Source organism: Plodia interpunctella, chromosome 10 (genome assembly GCF_027563975.2).
Source record: "Plodia interpunctella isolate USDA-ARS_2022_Savannah chromosome 10, ilPloInte3.2, whole genome shotgun sequence".
In the NCBI taxonomy this organism is placed as follows: Eukaryota; Metazoa; Arthropoda; class Insecta; order Lepidoptera; family Pyralidae; genus Plodia; species Plodia interpunctella.
The window spans coordinates 1632893-1650742 of record NC_071303.1 but is presented as its reverse complement, the minus strand read 5'-3'; the positions used below and the strand labels follow the sequence as shown (position 1 = coordinate 1650742).

The following is a 17850-nucleotide window of genomic DNA, read 5'->3' as shown; positions in this document are numbered from 1 at the left end:
GGAAAAAAGCACAAGAACATAATCAAACGCTCTTTGTAGTCGGAAACCCTCATAATCCGGGATCCTAATCCGGGATCACAGTTCCCACAGTATTCGCAGAAATGTAACGCCGAAAGAAAAATTGCAATTTGCCTAAGAATCGCTGAATTTCTCCGGACAATGCACCCGTGGGCACAATGCATTACAATGGCAGCGATCACAATCAGTTTGAGACTAGAAAAAAATTGGATCTTCGACGAGATGGCCAATAGAATGGGGAGCAACAGGGCTTGCCATATGTCGCAGCCGTCGGTCGTTTTCTTTAGGCTATGGCGAGCAGACGTTGGCGAAAGAGCGGACAGATCGAATTTAATATCTTAATTTTGGCGAAACGGTTTAAGTTTTGCTTTCATTAATGTCTCTTAATTGAAATAATAATTCCAATGTGTATTTCTAAATCGTAGGGTACTATCACTGCGACCGGTATTTAAATAAAGTAAGATATATATAAATATTTAACAGAACATCATATATTCATGTATTTCAATAACAATAAAATATTCAACACACAAACTCAATTAATCTAGTTTTAGAAATTATGGTACTGTTTGCAAAAATCCGTTCAAATCTTTATTTTGAAATGTACACCGAACTAAGACAACAAATTATAGTTATTTATCAAATCTTTTTAAGGATTCCAAATTCAAATCTCTACATAACAAAGCCAAGCTAAACAACCAAAATCCCTAAACAATATCCCGTACTTTCGACTAACTTCGCCACCCTACGACCATACGTCATATCAAAACTATATCGAACAAAGGCTCGTCCGTCCCATAATACCTCGACAGCACGTGTTGCCTCTATAGCGCAATTTGATAAAAAAAAAGCACCCTACTGTACATTTGGGATGAGCCAAATGTCTTGTCTAAGCCTTAGCTTTGACATTGAGATTTGGGTAAAAGGTATCAGCGAGATATGATCCAGCCAGTTGGCTTAATTTTTTTTGCGTTCTTTTTTTCTTGTGTGTTATAGATAACACTGGCACATTTTGGCTAATATAAAAATCGGACTTAAATTAAAAATCGAACAGTGTAGATGGTTTTGACATTGTCAATCAAACAGTGTCCATTTCTAGCGGACGATAAAATGAAAGACGCGGTTCGTATATATATATTCAAAGGCATAGGAGAGACATACGACCAGACACAAGACATGTATGTACATATTTCTATGTGAAACATACGAAGAACCAAAAACAACACATTTTACTTTTTTAGTAGGATGCAATTAGGCAAATAATATAATAATATCAGAATTTTTAACTTCCTAGCTCTCAGTCTACCCTTATTTTGTATTCTCAGCGCTCAAACTATAATAGCATAATGTGATCTTTTACAAAATTTACAATGCCAAAAGGATTCAGTTTAGTTGTACATATCTTAAAAGTGCTCACAAATGTCAAAGAGCTAAATGGAGCTTTTATCTCTAGATGAGCTTCGGAAAGCGCACTAAGCTTTTATTCCGGCTGTTATACATGAGTCTACCTACCTTCCAAGTATAGTAGAAACCTGACACCAGTGTTTAGCTATTCAACAATACTTGTATTAGGTACTTGAGATTACACCTAACAAATGTTTTGCGATTCAAACAAGATATCTTTCACCGTTCGAGTAAGCTTGACTGTCGAATTAGACAGAGGGAATTTTCGCTGGGTTCTGTCTGTAATTAAATCTTGTAAATTTTCTTTGCTAGTCTAAGATTTGAAATCTCTCCTTTAGTTTGTTCAACTAGCCATCGCCTATGAGAAGAATCTCTTGTAAGCCCTTTCCCTTGGTTGACTTTTACATTCTGCGCAAGAAGAGAAGCTTGCACACTCTATGTTTCTCTATTAATTAATTTATGTATGCCGTTTACTTGTAAGACAAATGAGAACGAGAGATAGAAACTGTAACGTAACTATGTAAGTACCCACCATAATTTTTAAATGATTTCGAAAATATAAAGTATGACGTCTGGTCTGTGGCCGTGGGCTTCTGGTAGGTAGAGAAAATATTGAATTATGCGGTTGTCAGGCATGTGGCCAAGCGAGGTCTCCAAAACCGCACTTGTGCGCGTTTTTATTGCAAATTACTTGGGTAATTCACAGGAGAAAAAATGGCGAGAGAAGGGTCTGAGGGAAAATATTTATTGCACAAAATAGAATTAGTAAAAGTGCTGAAAGCATTTATCTAACAGTCAACCATTGGGTCATACAGATAATGCTATGTGTACGGGCAAAAAAATAATATATAATTATTACTATACTGTCCAATAGTAATAATAATGTTATACTATACTTTGTAAAATATAACTTCATACGACAGCAGGATGAACCGATTCATTCGAAATGAGAGCGACAGAGAAAGATGTATGACCATCTTGATGGTTGGACAGAGGTATATAGAGGTATATATATTTACACAGCTCCACCTGAATCGCAATCAAACGTTCGCTTTCCCAACGTGTCACAAGCAGGCTAATGCCCCGCTAATATTGAGCCGATGATTGACATGTAAAGCGTCGGTTTGACTGACAGCGGGAGCGACATAAACGGGAAAACTGAACAAAATGACACGCCGAAACCAGAAAATTCTAGAGTCTTATTTGAAGGCTTATTCAAAGTGCCAGTTAGTTTGATCTAATAAATAGGCACTTATCGTGATATGCTACGTTGTAAATTAATTACTAAATGTATGACGATAGAAACTAAGGAAATACTAAAGTACACACGGCAATTGAATACATAGTTATGAGACTAACCACTAGATTCCTTGACATGTGATTATATTAACCACTTTGTGATTATATTAACCACTCTGAGTTTAGGCTGTCTTCTGCGGCGGCAGATCACGCCATGGCATAACTTGTTATTGTTACAATTTTTACGAAGAAGAACAACCTGATCTCCGTTGAAGGATGTTACGATGTAACTATGAAGTTTAATTCAATACCTATTTTTGGGTGTTGTTGACAAATAAGATTATTTTTTTTGGTGGTTTCCAGCCCTGAATTATTTTATTTTAAAACCGCATTCACACAAGCATCAGCCGCGTTGTAAGAGCGGTCCAAAACTCAGTTCCAAAAACGAGAACGCGTGAGAAATCCCTCCGGCGAGGTTCAAATTACCTACCTCCCGAACGTGAATGGAGCTTTGAAAGCTCCAAAAAAGTTGCAATCCAGCTTTTTGCCCGCCTACGAGTACCGGGAAACGTGAAACGAAACGTTTTTGTGATTTTTTTGTTAATAATATATTTTTTTTTGAGAGATGCGAATTGATTGTGGATGTGACAACAGGAATGTCAACACAATGTAATGTATTTCTTCATGCTTTTAGGCTTTTTCGAGTGAAGCTTTTATACTAAGGCAACCGTTTCACAATCTTAAAATTGAAGCAAGCTACCGTGAAAATCATTTACTTATTAACTGAAACTATACTTAATACGATCTTATCACTACAGAAAGCGCAATAGTATTTTCTACATAAATTCAATTTTTCTCATAGTCAAGGCATGCTGTTATCCACCAAATTTAAAGAAAATGCAACTTCTCATACAAAATTATGTGCGTTCACTAACTTCATTGTTTCAGACAAAACTATTCAATACCACCAATAAACGACTAAAGGATAAGATATTTTTTAAGCTAACGCGGGTTTTACAGCATACGCAACAGCGACAAGAAAAAGATTACCCTAAATTGAAAAGATTACCCTAAATAAAAACTGACATTTCAGTCTAGAATTGATCTGCAACAAGTCGAATCTAGGGAAATCCAAAAATATAACAACCTAAAATAAACAACGAAATCAGTGTTGCGCACTCAAATTGGTATCACTTGACCTTACGATAGCCTTAAATGACACAAACAGACTTACGTCCAACAGCGTGATATGTAGTTTTCCAATTTGTATCATTCAGGAAGGCAAATTATCTAAAGTAGGCCATAGATAATATTTATTAGGGATCATAAGTTCAGATATGGTCTATAAATGTATTTACACTTGAAACGTTTCAATGTTGTCAAGGGCGGAACGAGTTTTATTCTGACGATTTTCATGTACTCAATAAGCGACCAGACGAAAGTTTAATGATGTATTTTAAAAGCGCCTCAGATCATATAAATCATCAGTGATAATCACAAAGTAACACCCAAGATAATATAAGAACAACAAATTGATTTGAGCGACATATTGGGCTTACCAAAACGCCCCAAAAACTTTATTTTTCATATTAAAATGTCAATTAATCTGTACTCGAGCTGAATTGATAGCAGCTTCTGGTGAAGACATCGAAGTGGCTCGACTCTGGCAAGATAATATTTAATATCCAATAGCGCGTTAGTAGATTTGCTATCGAAATGGAAGAAGATACTAAAATGTTTGATAAATCAATACGGTGGAAAATTTTAGCTCAGTTGATACATATAAACTATAAAAAAAGTCGAACAAAATAACTTAAACTGGCTCCATTATACAATTTCTAAGAAAATTTCGGAAAAGTTGTTTACGTCTACTTATTTACCTATGTATATAATATTATTAAGTCACGATACTGCAGGATTCACTCGTGGTAAATGTTTCTTACAAATTGTAAACATAAAACGTTGGCCATGAAAATATTTTTATTCACTTTTCTATTCTTTACATTATGAAAAAAACAGCATAATTGTACTTGAGCGTTTTGTAATTGTCAATTTGTGACTTAAAATATATTAGAAAAAAAAAATCTAATTTGACTTAGTTGGAAAGTAGTCATACTATACATTGTATTGCTTCGTACGATAATTAAATTATTCCTACTTTACTCTAAAATCCAGTCTGAATTTAAAAAACACATTTTTCGAAACCGTTATCCATTTATTCACCCTTTTTAACCCTTCTAAACAAAAAGGTATAAAACATTTCCTACGCCGGCGCCGCCATTGTCTTAAAAACACGGTAATGACAAACAGCGGGAGTAGATCAAGCACTTGTTTTACGCGTTCAAATATTTGTCCCGACACGAGAACTGAACCCGGGACCTGTCGATTAATATAGCGCCAAACGTAAGGTAAACAGTTTTTTATAGCTCGTATATTTGGCGTTTAAGTTTTGGGTTAGACTTTGAGGGAGGGATTTTAACAACGTCTCCTTTAACTAAAAGTTTTAGTTGCGGTGTCTGCTTCCGTGGTAACTGTTTTTGTTTTTGAATTTAATAGTTTTTGAATAGTGGATTTACAAAAATATTAGTTAATCGTTGTACCGTTATAGTGTGTGTGTAACAAAAGATTTATGATACTCGTATTTTGTGCATAACTACTTAAAGATTAACTTCACATTCAATATCATAATTGTTTCAATTAGCATTCTTTCGCGCAAAAACTACTGGATGAATTGTTATAAAAATTGGTACATGCCTACACCGGTAGAATATAATCTGGAATAAGACATATAGTACTTTTATCCAGAAATTCCCTCGGGAGCGAAGCCCCGGTGTGCAGATAATTACCTAATAAGTACAAATCATGCGAAATCTTAGATCAATAAAAAAATACATAGATAATGTAAATAAATTTACTATCAATTCTATTTTTCGCAAATTTCAAACTACGCTACAGATTTCAATGCGGTTTCTTATATCAAAACCAATCCAGAGCGACAGTCGCATGAGTGTAAATCCGCTAATCCTCTAACTAATAAGCAGTAATCCACCAATTAATTTGGCAAACGACCGGTTCGCACCAGCCATAACCGGTTTCAGCCCTCGAGTTTTGACAAAGGGGAGCATTCAGATTTTATTTAAGCCATAAAAAACGCTACTACTTCCCGTCTAGACGTTATGGCGTGTTACGATCATTATTAATATTTAATAAACTGATACATAAATATTTAGCTATACGGGAATATAAAATACAGAGAGTATAATAATGTGGCTTGCTTTTTACACCCAAGGTTTATTACATGCATTTATTTCATTCCATCCTTAAGTGCGTGTCATCAAATATTTCATGTTAAATTGGATTTTGCGTTATTTATTTTAGCGAACGATAATTTATTTTATAGAGGGCACCTAAATAATATTTTAGTCATTATAATCTCGATCATATATATTTACTGTCAGTTTAAGTACATAATAATTAAATAAAATGCCTAATGCTAAGCTTCGATGTTAAAATAGTTTCGCCAAACAATGTTTCTCTATCAATATTCTAATAACGAAAAACACACATTCTGTAAATTACCTTTTTTTTCGTGTGTGTTACGCAATTGTTAAATATTGTTGTCAGATTTTATACAAATCGCCTAAAAGCATCTGATATTATTTTTACGACTACCAACCGTATCTGAGCTTTTTTCCGGTTCCTTCCTCAGCCGTCGAGCGTCGGAGCCCAGATCAGCTTTCTTAAATTTTCGTCTCCACTTCGTACAAACACATTAATAACAAAAAAAAACGTCTGTCTGTTCGCGATAAACTCAAAAACTACTGCACGAATTTTCATGTGGTTTGCACCAATAGATAGTGTGATTCCTGAGGAAGGTTTGGGTATATAATTTACGAGCTTTTGTCCACGGCTTCGCTTGCGTTAATTTTCCGGGATGAAAGGTAACCTATGTCCTTCTTCATACTTCAAACTGCATGTATGCAAAATTTCAAGAAGATTGATTGAGTAGATAGAGCGTGAAAAGGTAACAAACGAACTTGCTTTCGCATTTCTAATATTTGTTAAGATTTTGTTTTTACCCGAGCGAAACCGGACGGGTCGCTATTTGTTTCATAAAAATAGTTTCTGCTATATCGACATTTTGTGACGGAACCGCGTACACACGCGAACCGTACGCGATCAAACACGACGGCTTTACATAAAATTGCAATTGCAATAGCAATAATTAATTTTCGAGTTAACAATGCCCTGTTGCCACCCGAATAAGTTGAACTTGCATTGGGCAGATTTTTATGGAATTTTCACTAAATGTTATTCTTGTTGAAGAAACACACACTATGACCAACTCTCGTTCTTGCGTGTCGGTTATATTTCCGACTGAGATGTCTCTTTGTAAAAACACATTTCCGAAATTCGCCCGAGATTTTACGATCGGCCGTCTGCATGATGTTGACCATATTAGAGAATACTCTTGTTGTCTATCAGCTTTCAATGCCTTTTATCCCTTGGTAAGACATCCACGGAAAGATGTAATGATCTTTTTTGCAGATGCTTATACTGCAGCCAGCATCACAATATGGTCCAGCATGACGTGGGTGCGATGGGCACAGACAATAGATAAAGTTCAGTGGCACAGACGTAGAACAAAGACAAAATATGTAAAAAAAAATGCCACAACTGAAAATCGAACTCAGGCACTTGTGCGAAGCACTATACTTCTATTTTAAGTACAAGTCGGATATTTTATCGAGTTCGTATTGGCATTGCATGATAATTACTTAATGTCTCTCAAAATATTAAGACTTATTACTTATATAAGAACCAACTGACAACAATAAATTTAATGTAAGGAATAAATAAAACTTAAATCGAATAACAATAAAATGCTGTGTTGCGATATGTAAAATATTTTTTAGAGGGCAATGCTTCAAGTTGTTTTTAAAAATTCGGTCAATCAACTTTATTAAGCTGGATCTAATAATAAAGATAATTGGCGTGTTCTAAAAATATACTTTGAGTAATTTATGATCCGTGGCCGTAAATGTTGGTTTACACGATGCAAGTTAAACGCACGTCTCGTCAATTTGATCATTTTCTTTCCATTCACCATTTGAATCGTAAGGACCATAAGAATTTTTTTATAAAATCGCAGCAGTCTTTAAAAATTTATGGTTTTATATTCTTTACGCTCTTTCCGGGCTTCTCGGTGTTACAGCCCTAAATGCACCCAGAAAAAACATAAAGATAAGAGAGTACATAATAAATAATAAGAGCAATTGAAACGACAAAGTACGTTTACTAACAGGTTAGTAAGTAGTAGCAACTCGCCAAATGTAAACAAACCATAATTGCAGATTATACGCTTAATGCCAGAGAATATGCGTTTTTTTCTTGTCTACCATTAAATTGACTAAATTGACGGTAGCGCACATCGTTATGTACAAAATCTAATCAATAGGCATACAGGTACAGTAACTTGTGTCATAAAAAACAACGGATATCCAGTAGCTAATTACGACGTTTTTCAAGAGAGTTGCATTAAATTAATATTTAAAAGTGACGTTTGAAGTTCTTTTGATATGTATTTATTTAACGGATTCAAGCAGGTGAACCACTGAAGGAAATCTTTACTAATGATTAATGATTATGTAATCTGAAGACGCGCTTATCTTAGGAAGAAGGTGGTCCATTTTGGAAAATTATTTTTGTGTCTGCTAGTCACATTCAATAAGTATGTAGTCCCGAAGTTACTACAACGGGAATGCAACTTCGAGGTGAAGTTAGTGTGAGATTGTATCAAAATTTTCTCGTATTTGTAGTTATTACGATTGTAATGTTAATTAAATATATATATATATATATATAATAAAAATTGCGATATACGATTGGATTTTTGTGACACATGAATTTCTTTCTTTAATTGCAAAAAAGAGTATTTTTTTTTAATGAAATTTACATTACTTTGCCCTACTTGGTAAAGAAAAAAAGAGAACATTTCTATTTGATCAGTCGACAGCAGCAAACGGCGGGACTTGTCAAAAATGAGATGTAGCAAAACTGTCAAGTCCATAAAATTCCCACAATCACCTTTTCATTCATCACCGAACTGAACCGAATGCGATCAAATCCCATTTATGTCATTCAATGTTGGGCAATAAAAAAAATAATCTGACGTGTTTGTTACACAGCTCGACGCGGCGATTCAATAAATCCTGAATAATATAAGAATTTATAAGTGATTTTTGACATTTTATTGACGAGTACAATTAACGAATTAGAAACTGGTTTTTTGTCATCCACTATGACACAGAATTTCGATACTTTTTAATAAACATTTTTGATGAGTTTTTATTTGACTTTTTGCGATTAATGTTGCTAGTTCAGTTGTACCTTCCACGCTGTATAGTCTATTTTGAATGCCAGGCCTGGTTAAATGCGCGAAGTCCATCAAATTGTACACCGCATTTGTAGCATCTTGTAGTTTTCATAGACCATCTCTTGCTCCCGGTGAAGGAAAACATCACGGGGAAACCTGCACACTCGTTGACAATTTAAGTTTATTAGCGTGTACGCAGTTACTTTGAGTAATTTACGCTCCTTTAATTCATATAATTACGACTCATTCAACAAATAACAAATCTACCGATTAAACTCCGTTTTCGCGCTATGACAGACAAAATTTCACGACAAACGGAGTTTGCAAACAAAAAACCGGAGCGAGAAGAAAGGATTAAAAATCTTTGTATTGCAAAAGACCCACAAAGTTCTACGGCCCGAGGCAGATGTTTTACGATTCAACCGAGCAACATTGTTCTCCAAACGCCTTGAAAAAATAAGGAAAAGGCACAAGAGTTAAAACAACTCCGGTTATAAAATAAGCATTTCAAATTCCGCGTATTGTTATTCAAAAATGATTAAATAATAAATGAACTCTGGACTCGGGAGCATAGAAAAAAATAGAATAAGAAAAGACACGTCGCATGGAGATTATAAAAACGTATCATAAAATAGTGTACCGGCACGCGACCGCGCTAGCCGCTTCGCCCTGCTGCACCGCTGCCGTGCACAATTTTTTTTTTCAATTCAAATCCCCCTTCTTATAAGACGTTTTTGTGCAAATCTCGCATCCATTGTGAAACGAAACGAAACCGAAGCTCGATCGAACAAAGATCCAAACGAAAAAAATCCCAAGTCGCACCTGGCGGGAAGACGCCGCTTCTGCCGAAATCAAAACGCTGTATCCGCCATAATGGATCATTCATAAATCACCATTATCCCCCATAAATAGAGCCCTAATTGGACAATACGGAACTGCACTCATAGACTGATCTGTGATGGAAAAAAATACAAGACATTGAGTAACGAGAAGCGAAATACTGCAGGGGATCTATTTTTTTAAAGATAGCCTCATGCAGGTGATGTTACTGTTATAGAAAACGTAAAATTCAATTATGCGTCTATTGACAATGCGAATCTGGAGCGTTGCGAATGCAGTTTCTTCGAACGGCTGCAGACATTAGAAAGGGGCTTTATTGCGAGGAGCCTCGTATCCTTAGAGTGTCATAAAACGGCCACTTTTACAAATTGATCGTAAATTATATGAGTAAGTGAATATGAACCCGATGAGGGGCAGACTCTATTATTATGCTTACTCCCTAGCAATAAAACGTAAGTACTGAGATTCAGGGACATCCATGGTATTGTGTTGGAGCACAATTTTACTGCCCATAGAGTATTACTACACGTAGTTACTATTAAATCTGTATTACGGACGTTGCATATTATTGCGGCGACGGACAGTCCTGAATTTGATTTGAATTGAGATGGACAAACTGAACTATTTATATACGTAGGTAATAAAACACCTACTTTGCATACATGTAAATCAAGGGAATGCCGAATGGGCTACAAACTGGAGATTCTCATAGGCTAGTAACTGATCATTATTGAATCTCAATTCTACTAACCACACCTGTACAGCTAAATACAGGGAGACTTTATACATTGGCAATATTCTGTCTACATGCTCAGTCCATGATTCTGAACAACTTTTAGTATGGGGGTAACTCCGAAATCGCGAAAAAATAATCAGCTGTTCTATACAAAATTAAATACCTAAGTTGCGGAAAATATATAGCTGATCATTTTTCGCGATTTCGAGTTTGCTTCCATATGAAAAGTTGTTCAGTACTGTCAACTGAGCATGTGGAAAAAAGACTACACGGTAATTTCTTATACATTGGCATAAGAAATCACCCTGTTAAGTCGGTAACTCTTGGCTTCGTCTACCCCGTAAGGGATAAAAAGTGATACTGTAAAACTGAAATATACTGGAGTATTAAATTATACTTCCAACTTTCTAGGTTCCATTATAGGTAAGGTTTTGGTTATATTTATCTTGTGACCCCCAACCTCATCTAATCAATTTATATATTAATACGCAGTAACTATATGCGGAATAATGTGATATTATATATTTTTTTGTATTAGTTACGTTATTTATTGGGTACATCAATAAATATCCAATATAACACTTTTTACAGCATAAGATATTTTTATCACTACCAGCCTAAAAGATTCTTCAAACAATTTTAAATAGAGATTTTTTTTTACATGAAACTGAAAGATGAACAAACTTTACATCGTTAGTAAATACATTTACTCATTTCAGTTAAACATGGGTTACATATAGGTATATAATATACAAAGATATTGAAAATCTCGATCTTCAATTTTTCAATAAAATACATGTCGCGATTGTAAAAATAAATGAGTTAAAATAAATTTCTAAAATATGGCGACTGACAAAAGTTTAATGTAGCAACTGTGTGTAGCAACAACGCGCCTGTTTTAAAGTCACATTTTAATTTCCCTACATGAGTCACGTACTCTTTAACATATAAAATGTTTAATATTTACAAACAGTGGCTGCAATGGGGTGCAACACAGGATGTTGGCCAGCTACGGATAATCGAAGGAAGAACATAAAACTTATTCAAAATGGTAATGTTGATATATAAAGGTTTTTGACTTTAAAGCGACTAATCGGGCAGGCCGCGGGCCATTGAGGTCATGTCATGTTTAAAACCATTTACAATTTTAATAAGACGCCATGTTGAGAATTCGTTAATTAAAAAAAAAACTAATAACAAAAAATTAAAAAGATATCAACTAGTGAACTACAGCTTGTCGCTTATAATTAGTGTGAAAGTAAAATGAAAATTTTCTCTGATCTGGAATAATAAGTGTATATACAAAACATGTTATACATTTTTCGTAATAACGTTTCGTTTGGCGGAAAAAATATGTAAGTGAAAAATAACCAAAGTAAAGTTCTTATCACCTGAATTTATTAAGGGCTCAAAGTCAACGTTTATTTAAAAGTACTTTATAGGTCCGTTGCGGCTTTCACATGTCACGCACCTTTTATGAAAGATGTTTTCTAAAATAGTTAATCATTAGTTTCAATTATAATTAAATATAACATGTTTTAATTATATAAAACTATTGTTATTCAGTTGTGATCTAAGTCTGTAAACGTTATATTAGAAGTGAAATAGAAGAAAACCATTGAAATGATGCCGCAAGAAAGCAGCAACCAACGAGACAAGAATACTTATATCTGTTTACTGATAAAGCTACAAGAAAGCGCCACTTTTACGACTCACATCCTGCTATTAATATTTTTCCACTTTCGTCTTTAAAACGCAATAAAACAAGACAACCCAATACGTATTCTGCTGGTGTAAAGCCGAGTGTAAACGCCCAACATTGCGCCATTTATTGTGTACTAGGTTTTGCCCGCGGCTTCGCCCGCGTTAATTTCCCACGGGAACAGGTATTTTTCCGGGATGAGAGGTGACCTTCTCCATATTTCAAACTGCATGTATGCAAAATTTCCAGAAGATTTGTTGAGAAGATAGAGCGTGAAGAGGTAACAAACAAATAAACTTACTTTCGCATCTATAATATTAGTAAGGATAAGGACTTAGTACATTGCTTAGTTTTAATATCAGCTTCGCATTGACACAAGACAAAAAATGCAATGTACGGCGATCATCATTGTCATGTGCAAGAATGAGGCACACAAAAAGGGATTGATAATAGTCCAAACAAGTCACTGTTTGTATTACTTTTGTGTGATCTATTTAAGGACCTATGGAGTAGCTATTTTTGAATTTAACGATCTAGCTAAACGCCATTTTTACGACTTCGGGTCTTTACAATTGATAAGTTATGCTTATTCGATTATTAAGCGGCTTTTAAGCGTTTTTGTATATTACAGTGGTAAATAAAAGTTTTATAAAGGTTTTAATAACGTGTACAAGGACATTAGTTCCTTTGCGCTCCGGGAGATTGCTATTGTGGGCGTGCTATTTTTACAAAAAGTTAGGTAATTTTAGTACATACAAGCACCCACGTATATTCTTATTATAGTGTGGTATAGGCTGTGCATTCATTTCTTCATAATACATATACAAATATAACTCTTGCGTTACTGAGTGACTGACTGACAGACAACGCACAGCCGAAACTACTGGGCGTAGAAAGCTGAAATTTGGTGTGTAGGTTCCCAGGAAAGTGTAGGGAGCACTAAGAAGGGATTTCCTGAAATTCCCACGGGAAACGGATTTTTACTCACATATGAAATTGTGGGCAAAAGCTAGTAACATATAAGAATATATAATATATGTAACAACCAAAAAGATAAGAGCATTGATCCCTATGTGGAATATTTGTGAAGGCTATTTGAAGGCTTTCAGTTAAGGCTTTTCATCCCTTACTCGAGTGGGCCGTACGACATCCACGGGAGGATATGTAGTTCATTTAGATATGTAGATACATTTCGTCCATTTTTTTTAATTAAAATTAGATCCCAAAATAAAGTTAGAGATCTGTAATGTCGTTGTACTATGATTTAATTAGATTGTGACTGTAACATCCTGATCTTACAAGCCCAAAAACATTTTCAAAATTGTACCTAATTATTCGTAGCTGAAATAGCCCGTGCGATATAAATAATTTTACACAGAATCTAATTGAAATGACAACGTAACTAGCAGAAAGTTTCATTCCATTTAATTAAAGCCACTATCACCGTAATTGAACGAATGTACATTGCGTAGTTTGTATGTGAGCTTTATGTACCGCAAGGAAAATAATAGCAATGTATGTTGGACCGCCAAAATTCGGCGAACTGACTGACTGATAGACGGCATGTGCGTTCCGAGTTCCAACGCGTTTCTAAGTGGAACCGCAAAGAATGACTGCTCGAATTCTAATAAGTTTCTTGGGAAATGGATTCCTGAAATGTTGCGTGGTTCATGGGCGAAGTTTACATACAATTTTAATTAAAATGTTGACTTACGAAATATAATGCTCAGATTGAGATTCATAAAATTAAAGTTGTATAATAATACCTAAATATAGTAAGAACCATATATTTTTCAGAATAATATTTTAATAGATTATTATTATTCCTATATTATTATTAGGTGCAAAAGCTTGTTCAGATTGTAAGTACATAAAATTGTTGAATTATATGATCAGCAAACGATACGTGTGGCGCCATCTATTGACTTTATATAGAAATTCTGTTGACCACGCTCTTAAACTAAAGCGCCATCTATTGCAGAGCGGCAAGAAGAAACTTCAGAGTGTTGAACACAAAGCATGCTTTACTTACCAGCGCCACCTAGCGGTGAATAGCAAGACAAGCATTTCACTTGCTTAGCAATAATCCCAACAGCGCCATCTAACGAAGATCACTGCATCCAATGGGCACACTTCACATAATTTATTTTTTTAATAACTTGCAGTTCACATTTTATTTTCACCTATTAAAATGGTCGATTGCACAATAAATTCTACAATTAAAATCCACTTGATCATCTGTGGCACTAATAACACTGCACTGGGTATATTGCATCATTGGTGCATTCATCTGAAACAAAGATGGTTAATAATTAGGTTATTTGTTTTCAAATAATAGAGAGAGCATAATAATTAATTGCAATATTATAGAATAAGAAGTAAAATTAAAAATGATTTATTTAGGTTACAATTCATCTAGAGATGATGGAATATACTGCAGTATGCAACTCCATACATCTATAACCTAATTTTAATCAAACAATATGCATGTGGCATTGAGATAATGTTATAAACAACTATTTTTAGTATCTACCTTATAATATAGCATCTCTTTTGATTGATTAATTGCTGTCTAATATTAAAAATAAATTGAAAATAAGAACCATGTGGCATAGTTAACTGCATATTAACAAAACTTAATATTATTTTTTTCAGGTCAAAATTTGAAATCTAGATTAATTTAATGTAGTATTGTATATTTGTTTATAGCACTATTTATTACTTTTCTTTTCATTAATATTATAAATTACAGATTTAGTAAAAATTTGGCAACTCGGAATACTAGCATTGCAATGTTATTTTTTAGGGATATTGTTGTTTAGATTTAATTTGACTTTCTAATTTGTTTTAAGATAACATTTTGTTTTTCTTTATCTTATATTGATGTCCCACTGTGTCCGCTGGACAAAGCACTCCCTTTTTTTATTTCTTCATTAAGTTAATTAATACCTAACACTAATAACATACCTCACATGGTAAAAAAATGTTTTATGAACACATGGTTTTAAACACTCAGTAATATGTAGAGCCTAGAGATAAAATATACAGAGTAATTTTTAGATAGATAATTATACATACCACTGACACTTCATCCATGGATAACCTTCTGGAAGGAACAGAGTACATCATAATCTGTGTCACTAACATCCCGCTTACTAAAGATTTAACTATTTTACCTCTAACCTACAAGATCACTTCAGAAAGACGAAAGTATGTCTTTGTCAGTTTAGAAAAACAAGGACCATAGCACTTTAATTTCATGTATCTGACCTGAAGGTGCAATAGTGTCTGAAGAGCGTATTTAAGTATACTGATGGGAATAGTAATGGCTCTCGATTTTGTTAATAATTTGGTACGGTCAAATAATGTTTTTAGATCTGGGTTTTCAAGTACACGAGAGGGGAATGTTGAAGCTAGTAATTGCACGTACTTTACAACCACGTTTGTCACCGAAAACGCGAATAAATTATCCGGCATACGTAGCTAACAGTAGCAAAGACTTGCTCTGAAATACAAAACTACTTTTTACATCACTTCACTGAAAGATTAATAAGTTAGCCTGCAAAATGCAAGCACGTGCACATCCAATTGCAACTTTATGCACTAAATATTTTTTGTTCAAAAAGCACACTTTGCGAAGTCTGCATGAGAGATCCATTGGTATCACAGCACAAAGCAATTTATTAGGGTTTTAACACGTGAACTATATAACTAATTCGAATTACAGCGGCTTAAAAAACTACACAAAGAAAACATATGATCGATCGTAAGAACTTGAAGTGCACATGGATGTGTCTATGGTTTACCTCTCTGTCAAAATATAGACTTACTCAAAAGAAACATAGATGGCGTGAGATGTCAATATTATTGTCTATGATTATAATTTTGGAAATTTGGAATGAGTGAATGAAAGGAAACATCGAAATTGGATATTATGTAGTTCTTGGGTGAAAAGGACTTCTAAAAGTAAGAATAAAAATAAAAGATCACGACGACTGAGAACCTCTTAAATTTTTTGAAGTCTGTTAAAAATATTTATGTACATACCTACTTGGAATATTTCCTCTATACATTGTTATTGATTCGTTTTTTAAATTTTCGTTAAAAACGTTCGTTTATTTCAGTCATGGGCGGTTGTTATTATCCATAATATAATATCTACACGAATTAAATGCACACATCTTGCTTTGGGCGATAACAAACTTAATTTTAAGTATAAAATCAAATATTTAATAATTACCTTTGCTATAACGGTATCATCATCACGAAGATGTTGTAGCCGAGAGGGCCTGTAAAAAAACTATTATTTAGCTTAAATCTTTTGTTTTTCAAATTCATGCCACTTTATACATATCCAAGATAAAATCATTACAATGAAAAGTAAGTTGTATATTTTTTAATCTCCACCGTTAAGATTTTATTGAATAAAAATAAAGTTATAATAATTTCGTATTAATAATAATATATACATTATTTACCGGCTCATTCTCCACCCATAAACTTTCAAATTCCTTTTCAAACTTTCCCACAATATTTGGATGGGAAGTCACAATAACGCTTTCGTGATTGGATACCATAGCCTGGGTGGACCAATTTAAGGAACCCGACATAACAAAACCTTTTACTTGCTTAGATTTCGCCATTTGTTTTGTACTCATCTTTGCGTTAGTAAATTGCGCGTGCACATTCAGTTTTTCTGCATATGCTTTTAGAGTACTTTTTCGTTTGATTGCTTTTGGCCCATCAACGACGCAAAATTTATGGTGCATTAGTATAGACTTTTTGTTTGTCTGCACTTGAATGAAGCCTGTAAAAACACCACAGAAATTATATAATTTAATGGATGAGAAATTGATTAACACAAAACGAGTTTTACTTACTATATTCCTTCAGTCTTTTAATTTGTGACGGAGGTGTGAACGCCATATCACTGTCAACTACTATTCGTACTAGAACATGTTTCTGTCCCAACCTTATGATTTGTTCGGCAATTTCACTGCTTGTAATCAAATACATACAGACGTCCAATGTCTCACGTGCTGATTTGATATATTTTATTAGCTTGAAGCAGTTGAGCTCTCGACTTTCACATATGGTTATATCCTTATTAGGTGGGACTCTAATTGTGTGGCGAACAATGTCATCGGAGAATAAAATCACATCGTTTATTTCACGATTCTTCAAAGAGAGAATTTCACTGCATGTGTCATCAATATTAGGCTCAGGTTGCTTATGTGGAGAGCCAAAAAAGTACTTGTACAACTTCTTTACTACCTGAGAAGCCACAACAACTGTGGCTGTTGAGGCCAGAATCATTTTGGTACTTTTCCAATCCATAATGTCTCCTTTGACTTGCTTGTTTTTACCACAAATTAAAATCAATCTTTTATTATATGTTCAGTCCACCATGTTGTCCACGCATTTGAAAGCAGAAGACTTTATTCTACCTTCTGTCTATACAATTATTGACTACCCGCACTATACACGAATTAATTAATTTCATTCACTCACCCTTCTTGTTCACCCCGTGCACCT

The 17850-nt window shown here is 34.3% G+C and overlaps 1 protein-coding gene across 5 annotated transcripts in view; it reads right to left on the bottom strand.

Moving 5' to 3' along the window:
• Positions 1 to 17755, bottom strand: part of LOC128672913 (mitochondrial cardiolipin hydrolase-like) — a 125404-nt gene extending 107649 nt beyond the window's left edge. For 4 of the 5 annotated variants that reach the window (XM_053750431.2, XM_053750432.2, XM_053750433.2 and 1 more), the window contains exons 1-4: positions 17196 to 17754; positions 16794 to 17122; positions 16556 to 16604; positions 14348 to 14605 (exon numbers count right to left, since the gene is read on the bottom strand). In XM_053750431.2, the coding sequence (XP_053606406.1) occupies positions 16578 to 16604; positions 16794 to 17122; positions 17196 to 17652 (813 nt within the window). In that variant the 5' untranslated portion in view covers positions 17653 to 17754 and the 3' untranslated portion in view covers positions 14348 to 14605; positions 16556 to 16577. Of the gene's footprint in view, positions 1 to 14347; positions 14606 to 15393; positions 15422 to 16555; positions 16605 to 16793; positions 17123 to 17195 lie in introns of all 5 variants that reach the window. The other variant, XM_053750434.2, reaches the window with a different exon arrangement.
• Between the last annotated feature and the right edge of the window lie 95 nt (positions 17756 to 17850).